The 21,020-nt window shown below is 44.6% G+C and overlaps 1 protein-coding gene across 3 annotated transcripts in view; it reads left to right on the top strand.

The window, feature by feature from the left end:
- The window catches only part of PIEZO2 (piezo type mechanosensitive ion channel component 2), a 252,900-nt gene that overhangs the window by 211,693 nt on the left and 20,187 nt on the right, over positions 1-21,020 (top strand). For 2 of the 3 annotated variants that reach the window (XM_003587787.6, XM_059881053.1), the window contains exons 32-38: positions 603-709; positions 5,391-5,505; positions 9,266-9,325; positions 12,147-12,313; positions 13,466-13,632; positions 19,729-20,058; positions 20,310-20,568. In XM_003587787.6, coding sequence (XP_003587835.2) covers positions 603-709; positions 5,391-5,505; positions 9,266-9,325; positions 12,147-12,313; positions 13,466-13,632; positions 19,729-20,058; positions 20,310-20,568 — 1,205 coding nt within the window. Of the gene's footprint in view, positions 1-602; positions 710-1,934; positions 2,034-5,390; positions 5,506-9,265; positions 9,326-12,146; positions 12,314-13,465; positions 13,633-17,220; positions 17,389-19,728; positions 20,059-20,309; positions 20,569-21,020 lie in introns of all 3 variants that reach the window. The other variant, XM_059881054.1, reaches the window with a different exon arrangement.

The raw sequence follows: 21,020 nt of genomic DNA, 5'->3' as shown, positions 1-21,020 counted from the left end.
TTTTCTTTTTTTTTTTTATGTTATTTGCCCATTTCCTCCTCATGATAATGTGTGATATAAAGAAAAACTCTTTTTCAAATGTCCTGCGGCCTGTGTTATGGCCTGTGTCTGCACAGTATAAAGTGAAGCAGAAGGTGGTGACACGTGACTCCTGGTCCCTAATCATCCCTGTTGGCTCTGCCATAGCAATTTGTACCCATTCAGGCAACGCTGAAGCTTCTGCTTCACTTTGAGCTTGTCTGAGGTCCTAAAGTGCTGAACTGTGACATGATGATAGTTTTCAGTCCTCTCGGCCATCTTGGTAACAGAACCAGTTGCTCCAGGCCTGATCTGGTGTATCCGTGTACAATTTCCTGTGAAGAAGGAAGAAAATGCCAGATGAACCCAGCAGCAGCCAGGTCCCCTCCATGGCCTGGACGAGGCCTGGTGCTCCACAGACCATGTAGCTCATCCCAGAGTGAGGTCTCCTCATCTCCTGTTTCCTCGTCCCCACTGATGCCTTTGAGGGACAGGTTATGTGTCTTTGGGGGGCATTTCATAAATACACCCCAAACTGTCTCATATTTCTTCCAAGAAATAAGTACATATTTTGTTTTACTTAGTGGTCAGGAGTGGAGATTACTATTTGTTTGAAACGGATAGTGAAGAGGAAGAAGAGGAAGAATTAAAAAAGGAAGACGAAGAGCCCCCCCGGAGGTCAGCTTTCCAGGTAACTATGGGGATAAGGACATCACAGCCTTGGTTGGTTGAAGAGGTTTTCTTTCTGACAGACCTTGACCACAGGCCTCAACTTCCTCTGCCGTATTCATGCGTGGTGGCTCCCAGAGGTTCTAGTTCACATCTGAAGTCCCGTGGTTCTCACTGTCCTGTCCTGCTGCTTGCTGTCAGCATTGCAATTGTTACTGCCAGAATTCCTGCAAGGACACTGGTCCAGCCAGCTGTTCATTTGCATAAAAAAAATTTCTGGTGCTCTAAACAAAATTAAGGCTGCCCTGAGTGTACTTCGTTTCAAGCTTTGGATCACTTGAGTGGACTTCCAGTTCCAGAGGAGAAATAGCCGACCATGAAAATAAAATCCTCGCTTTGTTTTGAAAACAGTCATTTTGAATTTTGAAAATCAGTTCCCTTGGTACTTCTAAAGATTTTAGACTGTATTAAAATCATAAAAACCTCCAGCCCAGTTTTGATGTTCTCAACTTAACTGCCTCTCTTTTTCAGAACCTGCCGTATCGTTCTTGGTGACATGAGTCACCAGCCTAGTAGCGTGTGTCCAGCAATTTTATCATCAGTGTTTGTTAAAGATGTGGGCTTGTCAGTAGAGTTACATATGGGATGAAAACTCGGTAGATTTCCATTACAAGGGAGCAGACACAGGGCTGTTCTTTCCCCACTGTTAGACTATAAGGCACACAGATGGACATCCGGCCAGTCTCATGATGCCTCCATGAGGCCAGTGTCTGCTTGCTGGCCGGGTCTTCCCAAGCTGGCAGCTTACCTCCACCCTGTCTCCCTAGTGAAAGTGAAGAACTGAGTTGTTCGCGGGGACACTTGGCTCTGATGATGCTCTGTCACTTGCCCCATTGCTGCCCGCGTGTGTTTCTTGATGACAGCGTGTGCATGTGTGCAGCTGGCTTGCTCAACACTAATGACTTGTTTATTTTTATTCCAACGCGTTTCCTTCTAATCCTCACTCATCAGGCAGCAGAGGAGAGAGCGGGTCGTCTTCACCATTTTTACAGATTACATGAATGATAAATCATTTTCTTTATTCCTATCCTACAAGCAGGGCACATTTTATTACACATTCAGAGATGAGCACGTTTTAACCCAGTCGGTATAATTGTAGAGCCAAACTCGTACTGATGTCTTATATTAAGTGATCGGTTTTGGGGGGTTTTTTCTACTAATTACTCTTGCTTTGTCCTTCTTTGTAGAGAGCTATTGGGAAGTTTGCATCAGCCATTTTAGCCTTGCCAAAGTCTATCATTAAACTTCCCAAAACTATTCTTCAGTATTTAATCAGAGCTGCAAAGGTATTTGACATTTTACTGATGTGTGGTGTGTGGCCCTCCGCTCCGTAGACCTTTAGATGGGCAGACCCCTGCTGCCCCACATCTGCGTTTTCCCTGTTCTATACATCTTACAATGAAGGAATGAGAAGAATTTAAAATATTGGGCAAATTTTTCCAAAAATCGTCCTGAGAAGCCAAATTCCTTATTATGGTGATTCTTGTTTTTCAGTCAGCATCAGAGCTGATTAAAAAATAGAAAGAGAAAATGCAGATACAAATCTTCTTGTAGTTCTGCCTAAGTCACGTCTCATGTTAAAAGGGTCACCTATGGTTGCATGCATCAGATATGATGTGTCAAAACATGACCATTTCTCAGAAAGCTGGTAAAATTACAAACAGAAAAAAACGACTCGTTTTGCTCCGTCTCCTTTCAGGCTCCCAGTTAAGCCTGCATCTTCCTAAATTGGACTCTTCTGGCATCTTCTGCCCAAGTTCAGTGTCTCTCTTCAATGGCCTGAGCTGCTGTGGACGGTCCACCCAGCCTCCACAGTCCACATCATCAGAGACACTGCTGAATGAACTGCTCCAGTTATTTGTTAATTCACCCAACACACAACAGAAAGTATCTAGCTACCTCTGCTGTGGTCATTTCATAATTGGAAATCATAAATAGTGACTCACTACTCTTGTGCTTTATAGAAAGCCGCTTCTCCTGCCTTAAACTGGAGCATGCATTTACACTAGCAAAATGCTCCACAAGGGTGTGGCTAGCAAGGGAGACCAAGGCTTCTCCCCTTTTACCTGGGGGTCTTATTTAAACGCAGGTTATTTAAATTATATCAGGTCCAGAGGGACCTGAAATTCTAGATTTTTCTCAAGCTCTCAGTTGAACCTAAAAGCTGCTCTGCCTTGCATAGCACAGTCTAGACCCCTGGGTTTCTTCCCTTTTTAAAACGCCAGGTTTCTGAGTTCTAGTTTAATATTCTCTGTTGCTGCTTCCTTGGATTTCTTTTCTTTTCCCCTTTTATGACTGCCTATGTATCTTTCCATTCATGTTTAAGAATTTATATGAAAGATTACAATGTGATTATTCCCCGTCTTAGTTTAAAAAATTATCTTCTTACCAACAACATAAAGTTCTGGATCACAACTGGATTAAAAAACATTTTAGAAAACTTAACCAACTTCGGTTACAGATCTCCACTTCAATAAAGTCCTCTCCTATTTCAAACAGTAAATGCTTTTTGCGTAAGAAGTTTTCAGTAAAAGGAATCCCATTTCCCTGATATTTAAGATGAAATCACTGAGGGTGAGCTCTGAGATGAAGTTGGGTACAGGCTAGTGGCAGCCGCAGATGGAGAAGTCGATGTCATTTATACACATTTTCGTGTGTTTTTCTACCCAAGATTAGCTCTTCATGTGTCTGTTCTCCAGAGATACCCATGACACTGGGAGGTAGTTACCACTGAGACTTCGGAATTGAGACATTTCAGAAAGAAGCTTAATTCAGTGTCTTAACTCAGTAAGAATTGGGATGCTTCCTCTTCCTCCTTCATCATCCAACTTTTCCCAGAAATAGTCTGATCCTCAGTCCAGTGTTCCTGGAGCTGTAAAATATTTGTACTTCCAAACATGGACATGAAGGTCATTTTCCTACAAATGAGGACTTGTCCTAAGATCCTCCCCTTCCCTCCTTTCTTCAAACACTCATCTCAGCGAGGAAACACCAGCAGGATCAGTCATTGAAGGACCACATGTAGAACCAGGAACACCATTTTAATGAGGCATCATCGGTGTGGCCAGAACCCTTTCTACAAGATACCTTCATTTCTGTCCTAAACCCTCCCCTGCTCTCTCCTCCCCTCTCTTGTCTCCTAGGAGTTTCATTTTTCTTCAGAGCAAAAGATTGTACACGTAGTACACTCACAAATCCTGAATCACTTTCTTATTTTCCACTTTGGCATTTTTGCATTATCCAAAAGCAATATTGTAATAACACTATTTTAAGGAAATGTCACAGTATGTATTTCTTAAGCCTGAAAATTTCTTTCATTTAGCAGTTCAGATTCTTTTAAAGAATCAATATTTTGCTGAAGCAAGTTTGCCTATTAACGACCTAAACCTCAGAGATATTCTTAATAGAATCTCCAGTTAACATGCTCAATAAACATCAACCATAAATTCCTTTTTCTGGTGCTTATGCTTCAAATTGCAATTCGCTTTTCCTTTTCAAAATATGTTTCTGGCATAAACTAGGATAACTTTTTTGACTCCTGGGTTTATTATTCAGAAACTATACAGATCTTGTATGTGTGTGAATTGCCCGTAAGATTCAGATTTCTACCTGTGAGGAAATGCTCTGACCCAGTAACCCACCACCTTTACATTTCCATGGATGGAAAAGTTAAACTCCCCTTCACTTCTATGATGCCAGTGGTTTGTTTACACTGTGTTTTTCAAGGATTTCAGAAATCTGAAAGTAATATAGAATAAAATGAAAGTGTTGGGGTTTACAAGTGCCCCTCCTCCTTTATCTTCATGATAGAAACCCAGCTTCCCTGAGACCAGCTGTGTTCGTGGCTGCACGTTGAGCATGCTGCCCGGCTTCATGGTTGTGGATGGCTGACTTTGCGTTCCAGGGTTTTCTTTGTGTTCCTTCTGCATGACTTGGGACACTGTTGGTGGGCGGGACATTCAAAATTGCTCTGTTGTGCTTACTGGTTGTCATGTATTAATGCAACTGTTTTCAGCTCTTGAATGAAAATGACAGAAGGTGACCTAAAGCTCCCCTGTTCTCCTTCCACCCATTCTGGAATAACCTCTTAACCTTCACAGCACAGTATCTTTCCTCTCCAAATACTGATCAATCTACAAAGCTCTTTCTCAAGTTGTTGGTAATAGTTGTTACTCACAAGAGAGAGTATCAAACATGCAAAAGTAATTTCCCAAAGTAAATGAACAAAAGATGTTTCGGTCTTGACTCAAACTTTATGTGTGTCGGGAGAAAATGAATGACACTTAGCCAGCCTTCTAGCTTATGCCTAGTATGTGTCACACAAGGGAATCAGGAGCTAAGTGTCAGAGATATAGTAGGATGGGAGGATGGGGGAGAAGTGGGCATTCGTGATTCTAGAGAATCTCATGATTGTCTGATACTGAACAAAATACATGCCTATAACATCTATTTTCACATTTTATTTCATGGCCAGTGAGCACTGGTCAGCTCAGTATATTGAGAGGTGTAAGACAGGGAGGTTTAATTCATGTTGAGAGAAAAAATATATATATTTCTGAAAGTCAGGAAGCTTGGTGTTGGTTCCTTTTTCTTTAATTCAATTTATTAAAAGTTCAGAAAATAATGAAACTTTCTCCCTTCAGTTTGTTTATCAAGCCTGGATTACTGACCCTAAAACAGCACTCCGACAGAGGCGCAAAGAGAAAAAAAGATCTGCAAGAGAAGAACAGAAAAGAAGGAGAAAAGAATCCGGGGAGGGTGAGTGATGGAGAGGGCTTGCAGCTGACAGGCATCGGACCAGGGACAAGCTTGGGAGGAATGAAATTTTTAATGTCTAAAGAACACAAAGGCTTTTACTTGCCCTTTCTCAGGTCTTGGAATAAATTAAAACATGAATTTATGTTGAGGTACATCTAATAAAATGCGAAGAGAGATAGAAGCAAAATAACCCCAAAGAAAGTAGAAGCAAAATAATAATTTTTAGGTGGCTATTAAGTCATCGAAAAGACATAGAAGACGACCTGATCATTAAGTGAAAAGCTGTTCTTGGAAAATAAGAAAGATGAACCTTTAGAAATTTGATCAAGAAAAAAAAGGGAAAGAACACTTAAAGAGCAGTCAAGGGCCAAAAATGGAACATATCTACCAGTGCTGTATTCAACACTATCAATTCATTCAAAAACATATGATAGAAACATGTTTCTAAGGGGAGGAAATGACGACAAACACACCAAAACAAAGTTAAAAAGCAAGTGGGGAGCTCAGGGAAAATGTTTTTATTATGTATCAGACTAAAGATCAGTGTTCTGGCTATATTAAGAACTTCTGAGAGTCAGCAAAAGAAAAATTTAGCCCAGTGAATGGGTATGAAAAGTAATTCAAGATCAGAAAATAGAAACAGCCAAAAGGAACTCAGTTTCACTAAGTAGCTCAATATGAGAAATGCAAACTAAATATTTTGACATTCTGTTTTTTTAATCGATTGGATTAGTAAGAATGTAAACATAGCTCTGGAGCTAGAGGAGGCGTCTGTGCTCTGTTTGGAGCTAGAGGAGGCGTCTGTGTCTGTGGTATTGTAAACAGCACCTCCACTTTGGAGAGCAGATGTCAATCGGAAAATTTAAGTGTGTGTCTCCTACTGGGGATCCCTCCCACCTCCAGGTGTGTGGCTTCACATGAGTCAATATTTGCACATAAGCACAAATACACATGGGCTTCCCTGGCAGCTCAGCTGGTAAAGAATCCATTTGCAATTGGGGAGACCTGGGTTTCATCCCTGGGTTGGGAAGATCCCCTGGAGAAGGGAATGGCTACCCTCTCCAGTATTCTTGCCTGCAGAATTCCATGGACAGAGGACCCTAGTGGGCTACAGTCCATGGGGACACGACTGAGCGACTTTCACTTTTTTCACATTCACAAGCACATGTGTCTAACAATATTCATCAAACATTATCACTAACGAAAATTTGGAATATCCTAAATGTCCACGTAAAGAAGAACCAAATAAATTATGTGACCAGTATATTACGGCATACTATTTAGGAGGTTAAAAAGCAAAATGAATTACTTTGAACTGCCATGGAGAACAATTCCTGACATACTGTTAAGTGAAAAGCATGCTGGCATGCACATTATGAAACCACTTACGAAACGAAACCGAAGTGCCTCCAGACAATGTTTTGCGTTTTTAATGGATGCATGTAATCGTGTATAAATGCACAAGGGAAAAGACTGGGAAGAAAACTTAGCCAGTTAATTGCTGTGGTGACTTCTGGCAGAAGAGGTGGGGAGGCTGAGAGTAAGGGGTAGGATTAAAGAAACCTTCAGGCTTGTTATATTTTAATTCTTTACAAAGGAAATGTGTATATTGATTCTTTGTGAAATTAAAAATGTATTCAAACAAGAAAAGAAAAGGAAAACATAACTTCTAATGGAGCTCTAATGGCAAAGCTGTTCTCTTTTTTGACCGTTCTGCTCCCTGCTGCCTCCTGTAGCTTTCATTTTATTTTACTTGATTGGTTTAAAAAGGCAAAATTAAGACACTGAGGATGTAGCAAGTCAAGCAGTAAGGAAGCGGATGCAGTATAGCCTGGAAAGCTACCCTAAGGCACCAAATCTTTGCAGGGGTTGTGTTCTCTTCAACCCCTTTCCTGGGTATACATACCTGTGGGCAGGTACTGTTTCCTTTGATTCAAAAGTGAGTCCATGCTGCACAGATTCTCCTGTATGTTCATTAACAATATATCATGAACACTTCTCCAATTAAGTATTTATAAAACTATATCATCCTTTTTTAATAGCTGCAAAATATTCTGTAATATGGATATGCATAATTTATCCAACTCCTCCATCGCTAATGGATATAAGATTTGCTTCCAAATTTTTGCCACAATAAATAACACTATCAAGGATTTCCTCACACAAAAATTCATATGTAGTCATGTGTGTGTGTGTTTAAATGCATGGCAAAAGCAGGAAGAACACACACTTTCCCCAAAATAGATGATCGGAAGTGGAATTTCTGGGTTAAAGTGGGTGCTTTTTTTTTTTTACTTTAATAAATATTTTCCCAAGAGATTTTAGAAATTTAAACTCCTCTGTATGAGGTGTAGGAATGTCTATTTCCCTGGAGCTTTGTCCTATGGGCTGTTACTACTCTTTTTATCGTGTGTCTTTTCAAGGATGACAAACAGCTTTTGTTTTCATTTGAATTTTCCTAACTAATAAAGTTGAATATTTTTTATTTCATATTTTCTTGGTTTTTGTGGGGGGCAGGGGTGGCTTCCTTGGTGGCTCAGATAGTAAAGAATCTGCCTGCAATGCAGGAGACCTGAGTTCAATCCCTGGGTCAGGAGGATCCCCCTGGAGAAGGAAATGGCAACCCACTCCAGTATTCTTGCCTGGAGAATTCCATGGACTAATGAAACTAATAAGGTTGAACGTTTTATTTCAAATTTTCTTGGTAAATATTAAAATGAAAAAAATTTGAATACAAAAGTAAATAAATTTTACTTTCAAATCCAAGATTTAAACATTTTTATCACATTTCATAATAGTCTATTGGATTGTCTTTATTAATCTAGGAGATACTTATATTAGGAATATTATCCTTTTGTAGTGTTACAAGTATCTTTTTTTCCAACCCAGTGCTTATCTTTTAGTTCATGGTGTACGTTTTCTAAGTAATGTTTAATTTTTTTCTGATGTCAAGTAGGTCTCTCAAGTAGGTTTCTTTTTGGAATTTCTGTATTTTCATCTTGCTTAAGAAAGTCTCCCCCCCAGGTGTTATGCATATGTTTTCTTGTATTTTCCTCTTAATTTTATTTACCTTTTGAATTTTTATTATTCTTTGAAGCGGAGATCTATTATGCTAAGCCTGTTTGGTAAATGAATCTTTCTTTTTCTATTAATTTAAATGCTCCTTTTGACAGTGTTAATCTCCCATTTAGTCTTAGGTATGTTTCTGGGTTCTGTATTTTGATCCTCAAGGTATTCAAAATTACAACCTCATAGTTTTTAACAGCAGTCAGCACACTTTTTCTATAAAGGGCTGGATAGTAAATATGATAAGCTTTGCACTGTAGATTCCTGCTGCAACTCACCCTGCCTTCTTGAGCAGATTTGGATGGTATGTCCCCAAGTGGGCATGGCTATGTTCCACCAAAATTTGAATTTTATATAATTTTCATATGCATAAAATATTCTTCTTCTTCAGACTTTTTTTCAACTATTGAAAATACAAAAACCACTCTCAACTCACAGGCCATTAAACAACAGGAAGCAGGAAAGATTTGACCAAACAATTTGGTTTACCATCCCCAACTCCGCAATACTCATTCTGAAGTCAAGTGAGGAGAATCTGAAAGCTCAGAATTCTGACAACTCTTCTCTGGGAGCTCTTCAAATAGGCGGAACGTCCCAGATTTCATTATAAAATTCCTCTCAGTCCAGAAGTGTAGCATCAGTGTTAATTTACCCTGAAAGGATGTAACTCATGTTTCTTGGACACTCTTGGCAGGTCCTGTGGAGTGGGAAGACCGGGAGGATGAGCCAGTCAAAAAGAAGTCTGATGGACCAGGTAACAAAGTGAAGATGCCCATCAGCAAGGGAGGTGGGGGCAGGGGCTGGGAGTGGGACTATGTTTCTTGCCCAGATGGTGCGTGAGGAAGGCTGCCTGGAAACAGTGAATTAAATCCTGTTTCTGGACTGTGACTCAATAATCAGCATCCCTTGAAATCTCATCTCTCGTGAAATTGCATCTCTAGTGAAATTGCAAAGGGACTCTGAAAATGAGACCTACCTTTGCATTGTGGGATGAGATGTCGGATTAGAGTCCATGTGTAAAGTCCTTTACCCAAATGCCTATGAAAGGGAGTTGGGAACAAATTATAAATGTCCCAGGGAAACCATCAGCATGGAGGCCCCCCAAAATATTGGCATTTAGAAGTCATGGAAAAGGAGTGAAGTGAGAGGTAGTTTCAGTCCCTGGGTGGGGAAGATCCCCTGGAGGAGGAAATGGCAACCCACTCCAGTATTCTTGCCTGGACAATCCCATGGACAGAAGCACCTGCAGGCTACAGTCCACGGGGTTGCACAAAGTCGTATACAACTGAAGCGACTGAGCACGCGTGAGTGGTAAGTACACTGGGAAATGAGCAGCCTCCAGGGCTTGGGCTGACTCCTCCTTTTAGCGAAGAAACCTGAATCCCAGCGCATCTGCTCAGGACTCCACACTGTCAGGGACAGAGCTCACATCTTCTGAGCCCCAGCCCAGGCCCAGTGGCATGTGGGCTTCACCAAGCCTGAGACTGGGGGGAACATTTCTGCATCAGAAAAAAAAAAAAGAGGAGAAACAAAACCCTCTGAATGCAGTGAACCCACATGCCTCTCTGGCTCCACAGACACATGGCTTCCTCTGCCTCAGGGCTGGCAGTCCTGGGTGCACCACTTACCCACAGGCAAGGTGTTCAGGCTCTTTTGTGCTGGACACAAATACATCCATGGATGCCATCTGTTGACACAAAACGAGACTTCCCAAAGGCTCTCCAAGCCCTCAGAGGCACGGTCCTTGAAGCGGGCCTCCACGTCCAGACGATCGTCTTGCTGTCTGTGGGGCAACACCCTGTTATTCCTGCAAACTTTTTCCTGGTAACAGTGCCTCTGCTTCGAGTACCTTGTCTCCTTTGCCATAAGCTTTACACACATTAGCTTGTTCAACTCCCTCAAAGCCCTCTTCCCCACTTAACACAGAAAAAAACCAAGGCAGAGAAAAACTAGCCAAGTTTCCCAAATCTACATGACCACTCGGGGGTAGAGATGAGCGTCGGAGGTGAGCTGGTCACACGCAGCTCCCCAGGCGGGTCCCAGACACAGCCAAGAGGAGGGAGGTGGCCCAGGGTCAGTGGGCATCTCAGGACTCCTATGGTTTGGAGAGGACTGACCACACAGTCAGAATTTTATAGTAAGCATAGCTTGGTGTCATTAAATACATGTGAGGAAGATGATACAGGGGTTTGGATAGAGTCTTAGTGTGTAGACTGAATTCTGTACGAAATACCTTTGAAAGGTGTTCAACTACAGTTCAGCTGTAGTGGGAAACATCAGAGTCTTACTGAACCAACAGAACAAGAAAAGCATTAAAGGAACCAATTACTTGGATAGATTCAGACTGTTTCTGGCCAGTAGCAAATACCCTTGAATGCAGGCTGTACTTCTAATTAGACCTGGTGTCTCTATATGGACCTGTTTCGACTGAAGCTTTGACCTGCCGGAGTCCAGCTCCAGCAGCCAGGGATTCAACTTGAAGGGGTGGGCGGTGTCTGCGAGAAACTGAGGCAGCTTCTCATTTTTCTTGGACTGCCTGTTTATTTCAAGCTTATGATTCTCTTTTATACTTTTATAAAAGCATTAGGTCAGAGGTTTGATATTTTCAGTTCCCACTGACCCAGATTTGTTGTCTCCATAAATCATTGTTGCCCCTCAAAAGGAGTTCCTGCCTCAGCAATTCGCTTATCTACTTCTTCTCATGTGTCCTTGTGAATAACCTGTAACTCATGCTAATGTCTGGGCTGCATACCACACTCCTCAGTTTATTTATCTTTCTAAGTCCTGTTTGCCCCTAGTATCCTAAGCTCACTATTTCTTAGAAAGGGCTTCTAGCTAATAATATCTCTAAAGTCCCTAATTTCTATAAGCTATAGTAGAATATGCTAACATTACAGCAATCCTTATATCTTTAGCTTCTATTTTAATTATTCCTAAGCCCTAAATTCAGCAAACTCCTTTGCTATAAACACTTTTCTCACAAATGGGCTTCAGATAGCAGTCCCTCCCATGGCCTCAAGCTGGGGCCTGTGTGCTCACCCTGGAACACTTTTTTGTAAAAGTCCTTAAACAAATGTCAGTGATTAACTTTATGAATTATTCTTTGAGCACAGCTGCAGAAGGCTTTATGCCTTCTTATGCTCCTCTCAAAAACAATAAGCACCTTAATATTCTCTTCAGTCAACTCAGCCGAGAAAAGGAAAAAACAAGTCAGAATCACAAAGCCTAACTCCTTCATTCCGGGTCCGTGCCTACGGAACAAAGGGTCGGGGTGTGGGGCCATGCCTCCATTTTGTCAGTAACGCCTAATGCGTCTCCCGACGTTGACCAAAGGTTAACAGTTCTATCCGAGTTTGGTTTGGGTGCTGCCAGTGCAGGTGTGGAAAACCCTGCCCACCACTTCCATGCCTGTGCACACCAGTGCCTCCCGTCCCCACCACGGCCCTGTCTCTCCATGTCAGGGTCAAGGACAAAACCAGGCAGGGCTGCCTTTGATAAAACACCACTGCTCCACACACAGCACCATGACTGAGGGTGCAATGTCCCTTTAAATCAAGTTCTCTTCTTCCTCCTAGACAACATCATCAAGAGGATCTTTAATATTTTGAAGTTCACCTGGGTCCTGTTTCTGGCAACCGTGGACAGTTTCACAACGTGGCTCAACTCCATCTCCAGGGAGCACCTCGACATCTCCACTGTCCTGAGGATCGAGCGCTGCATGCTGACCAGAGAGATCAAGAAGGTAGCCCTGCTCGAGACCCTGCTTCGCTTCTGCCCGAGTCACAAAAGTTCTAAAAGCCAGGGTCCAGACCTCCACAGAGGCTCAGACAAAATCCTTCCTCTCCAGTCTTTGCATAACCCCTCTGCTTTTTTGGTATATTTCAGTATTTTCCATGCTCAGAATGATAATGTACACACCACACACACACACACCCACACTCACAGTCCTAGGATCTTGGCCAGCATGTTCACTCTGTCACCTCTCGTCACCATGGTTCCCAGCTGCACTGATTCTGTTGTATCTCATAAAGGATCATGCGCTTTAGTCTGGGAAGTTTGGCCTGAAACTTCTCATAGGGAAAATTAGGAATATACACATGTGGAGGCTCAGAAGGTAAAGAACCTGCCTGCAACTCAGGAGACCCAGGTTCAATCCCTGGGTCCGGAAGATCCCCGGAGAAGGGAATGGCAACCCACTCCAATATTCTTGCCTGGGAAATCCCATGGACCAAAGAGCCTGACGGGCTACAGTCCATGGGCTGGTAAAGAGTCAGGCATGACTGAGTGACTAAGACAAAACATAGGCATAGATGGTTTCTAGGTTACATTTGAAAAAAAAGTTCATGGCTGGAAAGGTTACTCTCACTTAGCAAAATTATCAACATATGAAAAGGGATTCCTTTTTAATTTTTTAATTTTATTTTTTGAGATGTGGGTGGCATATACCATTTTATTCATTTCAGGCTTACAGTATAATAACTTGGTATTTATGTATATTGTAAAATGATAACCACAGTAGATCTAGTTAACTTCCATCACTGCACCTGTTATAAATTTTATTGTGAAGAAGACTTTGAAGATCTATTCTCTTAATAACTTTTCAATACGCAATACAGTATCGTTAACTCTAGTCACCATTGCATCCCCATGGTTTATTTATTTCATAACTGCAAGTTGTACATTTGACCATCTTCAACCTTAAACTAGGAGGGGTTCCCTGTTCAGCATGACCCAGTAGCATCTGGCACCATTAATTCAGTGAGTTGACGTCAATCCTCAGCTTGACTAACTTGGCTTTTCATCCTGCTCAAGGTGTGTGTGATGGCGGAGGGCTGTCCGTACTGAGAAGCGTTGATGTCTGCACAGGGCTGTGACAGTGTCTCCCTCTCCGCAGGGCAACGTCCCAACCCGGGAGAGCATCCACATGTACTACCAGAACCACATCATGAACCTGTCCAGGGAGTCGGGACTGGACACCATCGACGAGCACGCTGGCACTGCTGCAGGTGCCCAGACTGCCCACAGGATGGACAGCTTGGATTCCCACGACAGCATCTCCAGGTAGGTCACATGCTCCACAGTGGTGCTGCTTTCCACAGGGATGACAGAGGTGAGAGGTGATGGGAGAGGTGCAGGCTAATCAGAACCTTGGGAGTGCCCAGCTGCTCTGGGCTGTCTCCGTGGGCATGGCCCAGCAGAGCATCGCTGCCCCTGGTCCAAGCAGAGAGAAGCAGATATCAATCATAAATTATTAGAAAGACCCATGTGACCCACGGGCCCAGGACTGGGATTTCCAAGCTGGAGTTAAGTCAGATGAGCCTCCTGACACAAAATGAGTACCTGTATCGAGAACTGCATCTTCAATGCCTTTAAAACGCTGTTCCACAAAGTATCTTCTGTTCTAGAGTCTTCTGCCACCTGTTGCTCTCCATCTTCTTTCAGAAATTTTACTGTATGATTAGGAATCGTAAAAATTTGAGAAGTGGTTCTGTGGGCCCCACCTTCCGAGTTGTGTGGTCACACCCCTGCTTCACACGGGCCCCTGCACTGACCCTTCCCCGGGGCTGCACTGTGTGGGGGTTTCCTCACTTCTTCCTTAACAGACCCCTTGAGATGTACTGTTATCATCCCCATTTGACAGGGATGTGAACTTCTTATGACAGTGCATAAGGCTGCAGACTAGTTCCCAAAGGGGAAAATCACACATAATTACACATTTTTCCCCATAGAACTTCAGGCGTTTCACAGGCTTCCTGAATTTTACGCATGAGCCTGGCTTAAGAATAGTGGCTCCAGAACCAAACTCTCAACCCAGTGAATCAAACAGAAAATTAGAACGTGAACTGAAAATCAGTTGTTCATAAAGTAAACATACATGATTCCTGGATTAGTAACTTTCAGCTGTGTAACAACTGATAATATGGTTAGTTAAGAAAGTGAGTAAATATTGTAAACCACAACTTTAGGAGGGATAAGAGGAAAAAGAAAACAAAGACTGGCTAAAACAAAATCAAGTAACTGCCTTTAAATCTGATCCAAGATGACAAATCTGCCCCCATAGTCAAAACCTGTGAGGTGGGAGATATTAAAATTCATTGATTGCCTTTTAACAAAGACTGTCAAAATACTCCAACATTTTTAAATGGTCAATCCATCAACAAACTTACTAATAGAAAACCAACACCTTTAAAATTATTTTCAATGTCCTTTTACTCATTATTTGTAATGTGAAGAAAAGGGAGACACAATATTGGTCATTTATGCCCTTAGTAAGGGAGTGAACATATTTTCCTTCTTCTTAAAGGCCAAGGAAAACTTCCATTTTTTTGTTGTTCTTGTTTAGGAAACTTTCAAATTTCCAAACAATTGTGTGTCTGCAACAGAGTCCATAGGAAGCCACGCTGATTTCTGACGAAGCAGTGGTCTTTTCTGGGAGGGACCCCGGTGTGGGCATTTGCCGTCAGCACACCTATGCCCTGGGGCAGGTAGCATCACCCCCGTCAGGGGTGCGGGGACCCACACGCTCTATGTGGCCCAGCCCCTTAAGGACCCAACCTGCAAGGAGTTGTCCCACCCGCCCCATCTCACCCACTTTTCCCTTCAGCAGACAGTAGAGTAGGAACCTAACAAATGTGCTTATGTTCCATTTGACTTACTGGAACAGTCACGATTTCTTTCAAATCCAGATGTATGAAATCAGATATCCTCTACCTTCCCAGAAAATAAAGTTCCTTCAGGAAACATTGGTGACATTCCAAGGAATATTCCTAGATACATGCAGAGTGTTTATTATTTGAGGTGTGTGCTGTGTGCCCCTGGGATGGCTCCAATGACCTGAGGACATCAGTTAGATTTGTCACCTGTTTTTGTAAAGCTCCTGCTCATCCCTTTCAGTTTTAAAACTGTCCTGGATTGGATGACAAGCTAATCCACTGCAAATAACCCAGTAGTGTGGGGTCTGAGGGCGGGCTGCATGGTGGCAGAAATCACCCAAGAATTAACAAGGTAAAGAGGACTTTGTGGTCAGAGCATTGATTCCACACAGAAAATCGGGCGGGTCAGGGTGCACAGCCTCTTTCTGCTGCAAACTCCTCAAAGGCTGGGGGATCCACCTCTGAAAATATGAAACAGTACGGAAGCTCAAAGATCTAGTTCCCTCATCTCATAAATGATGAGACTGAGACCCAGAAGAAGGGGAAGGGATTTATCTAAACCCCGGCAGGTAATCAATGTCCACTATGTTTCTAGTTCATCTCACCATTATCTCCTCTTTTTATTCAGGATGAGTTGGCATCAAAAGGAGTTAGGGTTGTTCTTTAAAATCCTTATTAGAGACCGTTTGGTTGCTCGCCTTGTCCCTTCCCTCTCCCATTGCTGGGTCCTGTCTTGGCCATGTGGCTGTGACATGCAGTCAGGGTGTTCTCCCACAGAGCACTTGGGTGTGGGGGCTGCTATGACTCTGAGAACCTGAAAGCCCTTTAACAGTTCCATGAGCGCCTCAAATTCCCCACCCCTAAAGGGGACCCCAGAGGTCACTCCCTCATATTGAATGGTTTCCATTTCTGCCCCCACAGTCACTGACTAAGGGCACTTACTGTGTGGCCGGCACACAATAGGTCCCCTGGTGCAATCACTAGAGGCTGATGTTCATCCAGTAAATCAGCTGTCTGTAACATGAAAGGTCAGCTGGGTCACTCGCTCTCAGGCTGGAAGCCAGTGCCCCAGGAGCCTCCATGTCAACAGCTTCAGGGGGTGTTCTTCTCTGGGGTTCAACTCCACATGTGAACTGCAATCATGCCTCCATCTGAGCTGTTGGCTGCTACTGGGATCACCCAGTAGCAGCTCAGCCCTGAATCTGCCTCAGTTTCCTCCCTGAGTGTCGAGTGACAGGTGCTGAGGATTCAGCCAGTGGGATCTCACCCTGCTGACATCTGCCGAGACCTAGAATGTGATCACAGAGAAAATCACTCATTGGGCTCAATGAACAGTTAACAGACCAGATGCCCTGCCACTGCTGGACTTCCTGTGTTGTTGCCTTTTTACCATTTCTTTTCTTTTCTTTTCGATGTTGGTTTATATCCAGTTGCATATCAAACCAGCATCTCTTCTCCAAGCCATCCAGTTTGGCTCGACTGAATATCACTCAGAAAATGGGGTGGAAAATTCAGTTTGTTGCAGTCAATCCTGAGCTTCCTTCTTTTCTTTTGGAAACCATGTTGTTTAAATGGCATTCTTATATAAATTTTACTTGAGCAGGTATTTCTGCTTAAGAACTGAACTCAGGATTGGGGAAGGGGGGCTCTGAATAAAATATATTTCCTGTCTTTGAAAAAAAAAAACCCTCAGCTGTACAATTGTAAAGATGAATTTTGCTCTGTGAGAGACAGGTCAGGACTTGTCATTATTCTAGTTCCCTGTCCCACCCAGAGAGCAACACTTCATCCTTTGTCAGCAGTTCTGTTCCCAGCCCAGTGCTATCCTGTCTCATCTTCCCTTCTCTGTCCCGGAGCCCCGCTGCGGTGGCCGCTGTCCGTGGTGCTGGAGTGGCATGTGGTCTGCTGCATGGCGGTATCTGGGTCTCTGACGTGTGTGACTCCTGTTTCCGGCGCTGTTTTAACACTGTGTCTCTGTAACTGTTTGCGCTGCTAGCTGCTACACGGAAGCAACCATGCTGTTCTCAAGGCAGTCCACCCTTGATGATTTAGATGGACCAGAAACTGTGCCTAAAACGAGTGAGCGCGCTCGGCCCGGGCTCCGTAAAATGCTCAGCATGGATGTGTCCTCCTCGTCCGCCGAGAGCACCAGCTTAGGCTCCAGGTGCTCACCCGTGCATGCTTTGTCTGTGACCGTGTCAGCCCCTTCCGTGTCATTGCACAGATGAGTTATTGTGACCTGTGTGTTTTCGTTCACTTTTGTCTTAAGAAGGTGCATGACTAATGAAAGCATAACCAGCATCCTTCCTGGGACACAACTGGTCGTTCCCAGGATAGCGTTCTATTCAACTAACCGCTCTTTGCTTTTTGTCTGTTAGGAGTTTCTTAAAAATCCTACTATAAACATTCTCCTCCATTTTGTAAGTATTTCACACTTTCTATTTCCAAAGGAGCAAGCATGTTTCCTCCTTGGTTGAGGGTGCCTGTAGGCAGTCCTCAGGGGGAAAAATGGGTCAGGAAGAGTAGGAAACTTTCTCATAATTTTGTCCAAAGATCTACACAGTAGGAGTTAATCCCAAATCCTGTATGTAGTCACATTTGGTCAATACAGAATGAATTTGTCCACATGCTACATGCCCAACTGACATGCAAGTTAGAATATATTCAACCATTGTTTTTAAAATAATATTATTATGCAGTAGAATGTATTACCTTGGGAGACCTTAACTTGTTTGGTTTGGGAAAGATTACTTTGGGCTTATGCTTTCTCATTAAACCTCACGATAAAAACTATAATCATGCATAGAAATGAAATCACTTGCTTAAAATCCAAAAGCTCTTCTTTGAAAAATCAACAGGAGCACAGAAGCACAAGCTGTATTGTGCTTATCCTGACACCAAATAACCACCCAAATAACCCACCCCTAATCTAAGGGCAGTGTCGGCAAGTCAGCTGTCTCCAGCAGCTATGTACGTATGTACATTCAGAGCTTCAGGAGGCTGGCACCTGGCGTTTCAGGGAATGCCATGGTCATTTAAGATGTCCTCTGGTGGGCACACGCTATGCCATTCCAATCTGCTGATTCCTGAACGTACCAGGATTTACCTGAATCACTTTGGGGTCAGACCTCATCAAAAACCATAAAGAGCATTCTTGTGATAGGTTATGGTCCCTCTGGAAGTTAGAACCTGGTGTGGGGCTGGTTCCAGTGGTCTGAAAACTGTGAACTGGGTGACCAGTCAGTTTCACGGTCATGTCTAATCAAGGTAAGTCTTAGCCAAAAGCATTGTCTTGGCATTCTGAGACCCTAATGTGCTGTAGGCACATGTAGGGCCAAAGTCCTGGGGCCCTGAACAACCCTGAATTAGGATCAAGAGCTCATGCAATTCTGGCTCTTCAGTCTCAAGGCTCAGCCAGATGCATTCATTCATTCATGTGTGTGCACCAGTGTCCATGACAAGAGAAATGGGTACAGTCTGCACCTTTAAGCGTCTCAGCGATATGACCCCAGCTGCTCACACACACCATTTAAGGAGCAGCACCTTCTCAGAGCCTAACAGCTGATCATTGCACACCCCGTATACTCGGCATCTTCAGGTGACTTTTCCCCCTCTCTTCAGGGCCGGGTGTGTTGAGGTACACAGCACAGCAGGCAGACCTTGATTTCACGGCTATGGCTGCTGTACTTTTGTTTCCAGTGTTTTTTGCATGAACCTGTCAGGAAGAGTTAAGAAGGGGAGGAGAGATGCAAAAGGGAAGACAGGACACAGAAGTAGAGTAAAGACCAGGACAGAGGGGCTCCTGGAAAATGAAGCTGGAAGAGGAGCTGGCAGCGCAAAACCAGTGGGAGGAGAAAGCGGAAGGGCAGTCAGAGGGGAGGGTGGGTGCAGCCCCAGGAGAGACCCTGGGGCAGAAAGTGGTGGGCGGGGCTTCCATGTGCCAGGTGGTGGGGAGCCAGGAAAAGCACGATGGTGAGCGTCCAGTCAGGTGTCAGAGGCACCAGTGAGAAAAGGCACAGGATGGAAGTGCAGGGAGGAGCCAGCATAAACAACGAGGCAGGCTTTGTCTTGCCAATGGTCCACCATTCTGGGCCTCCCCTTAAGGGTGTGGGGTCTGTTGAGAGTAGAGTGCATCTTTGTGGACCTGTGGACCCAGCCAGTTGAGACATCTGCTTTCCCTGAGTACCTTTCTTTACAGTCTGTGCTCTGGGAGGTGCACTGTGCTCACTGTGTCTTGACTGGAAATAAACAGTGGGCCTGCTGCTTAGGACCATCGACGGGACTGAAAAGTTATGCACGAGAGGGTTTGGCGCCCTGGGACCTGCCACCCAGCACCCTTCCCCCGTCTCTGCACCCAGACATGATTATCCAGAAGGAGCAAAGCAGATGGAACGTGGGGAGTGAGGAGGCATCCCCGCCACGTGCCTGGGTGCGTGGCCATGGGTGCCGCAGGAGGCTGTAGGGGTTGCTGAGGCCAGGCGGTGCCCTCCGTGTCTCCTGACAGCGAGCCCACGCAGTGCACGATGCTGTACTCGCGCCAGGGGACCACGGAGACCATCGAGGAAGTGGAGGCTGAGCAGGACGAGGAGGCGCCCGAGGGGGCCCGGGAGGCTGAGTCCCCACAGGATCCCACGGAGGATGGTGACGTGGAGGCCCCGCCATCCTACAGCAAGGCTGTCAGCTTTGAGCGCCTGTCCTTCGACTCCCGGGACGACTCAGCCGGCCAGACCCACATGGAAGTCAGCCCGGATGACAGCCGCTCGGATCGGCTGGAGGCCAGCATCCTGCCACCTCTGACCCATGAGCTGACAGCCAGTGAGCTGCTGCTGAACAAGTAAGAGCTGCGGCCACAGCAGTGGAGCTGGGAGTGACCCTTAGTGTCCACTGGGCTACTGGGTGCAGAGACCACGTGGAAAAGGTCCCCCCAGACATTTAGAGCCACATGCGTGCTCACCTCTGTCTCTGTAACATGACAGGAGGTTGACAGCACAGGACGCCTGGGGACCCAGGCAGCAGGGAGGGGTGGGCAAGGTCTCGCCACGTGGAATCAGTGCTGGGGAGGAACTGAGGCCAGTGTTCTGGCAGGATGTTCCATGACGACGAGCTGGAGGAGTCAGAGAAGTTCTACGTGGGGCAGCCTCGCTTCCTGCTGCTCTTCTACGCACTGTACAACACGCTGGTGGCCCGCTCTGAGATGGTGTGCTACTTTGTCATCATCCTCAACCACATGGTCTCCGCCTCCATGATTACCCTCGTGCTGCCCATCCTTATCTTCCTCTGGGCCATGCTGTCCGTCCCCCGGCCCAGCAGGCGCTTCTGGATGATGGCCATCGTCTACACGGAGGTAGGCGTCCCTCCAGTGGACCTGCCTGACCCCTGCTTCATGTAAATAGTCAGTTAGAGAATCGTCTTAGGTCAGCATGTGATTATAACCAGCAGTTGTTGGTGCTGAGAACTATAGTTGTCTTTTCACATCTCACACCTCACACAACATAGAAGCTGATATCATTCCATAAAAAAGGAATAAGGAACAGCCTTTATGAGATTAAATAATTGGCCCAAAGTGGGCTTCCCTGATGGCTCATTCGGTCAACAATCTGCCTGCAATGCATGAGACCCAGGTTTGATCCCTGGCTTGGGAAGATTGCCTGGAGAAGGAAATGGCTACCCACTCCAGTATTCTTGCCTGGAGAATCTCATGGACAGAGGAGACTGGGGGGCCACAGTCCATGGGGTTGCAAAGAGTCAGACACAACTGAGTAACTAACACTTTCACTTTATCCAGCTGGTGAGTGG

Source organism: Bos taurus, chromosome 24 (genome assembly GCF_002263795.3).
Source record: "Bos taurus isolate L1 Dominette 01449 registration number 42190680 breed Hereford chromosome 24, ARS-UCD2.0, whole genome shotgun sequence".
Lineage (NCBI taxonomy): Eukaryota > Metazoa > Chordata > Mammalia > Artiodactyla > Bovidae > Bos > Bos taurus.
Note: the sequence above shows the minus strand (reverse complement) of the source record. Positions and strands in the feature narration are given on the sequence as shown.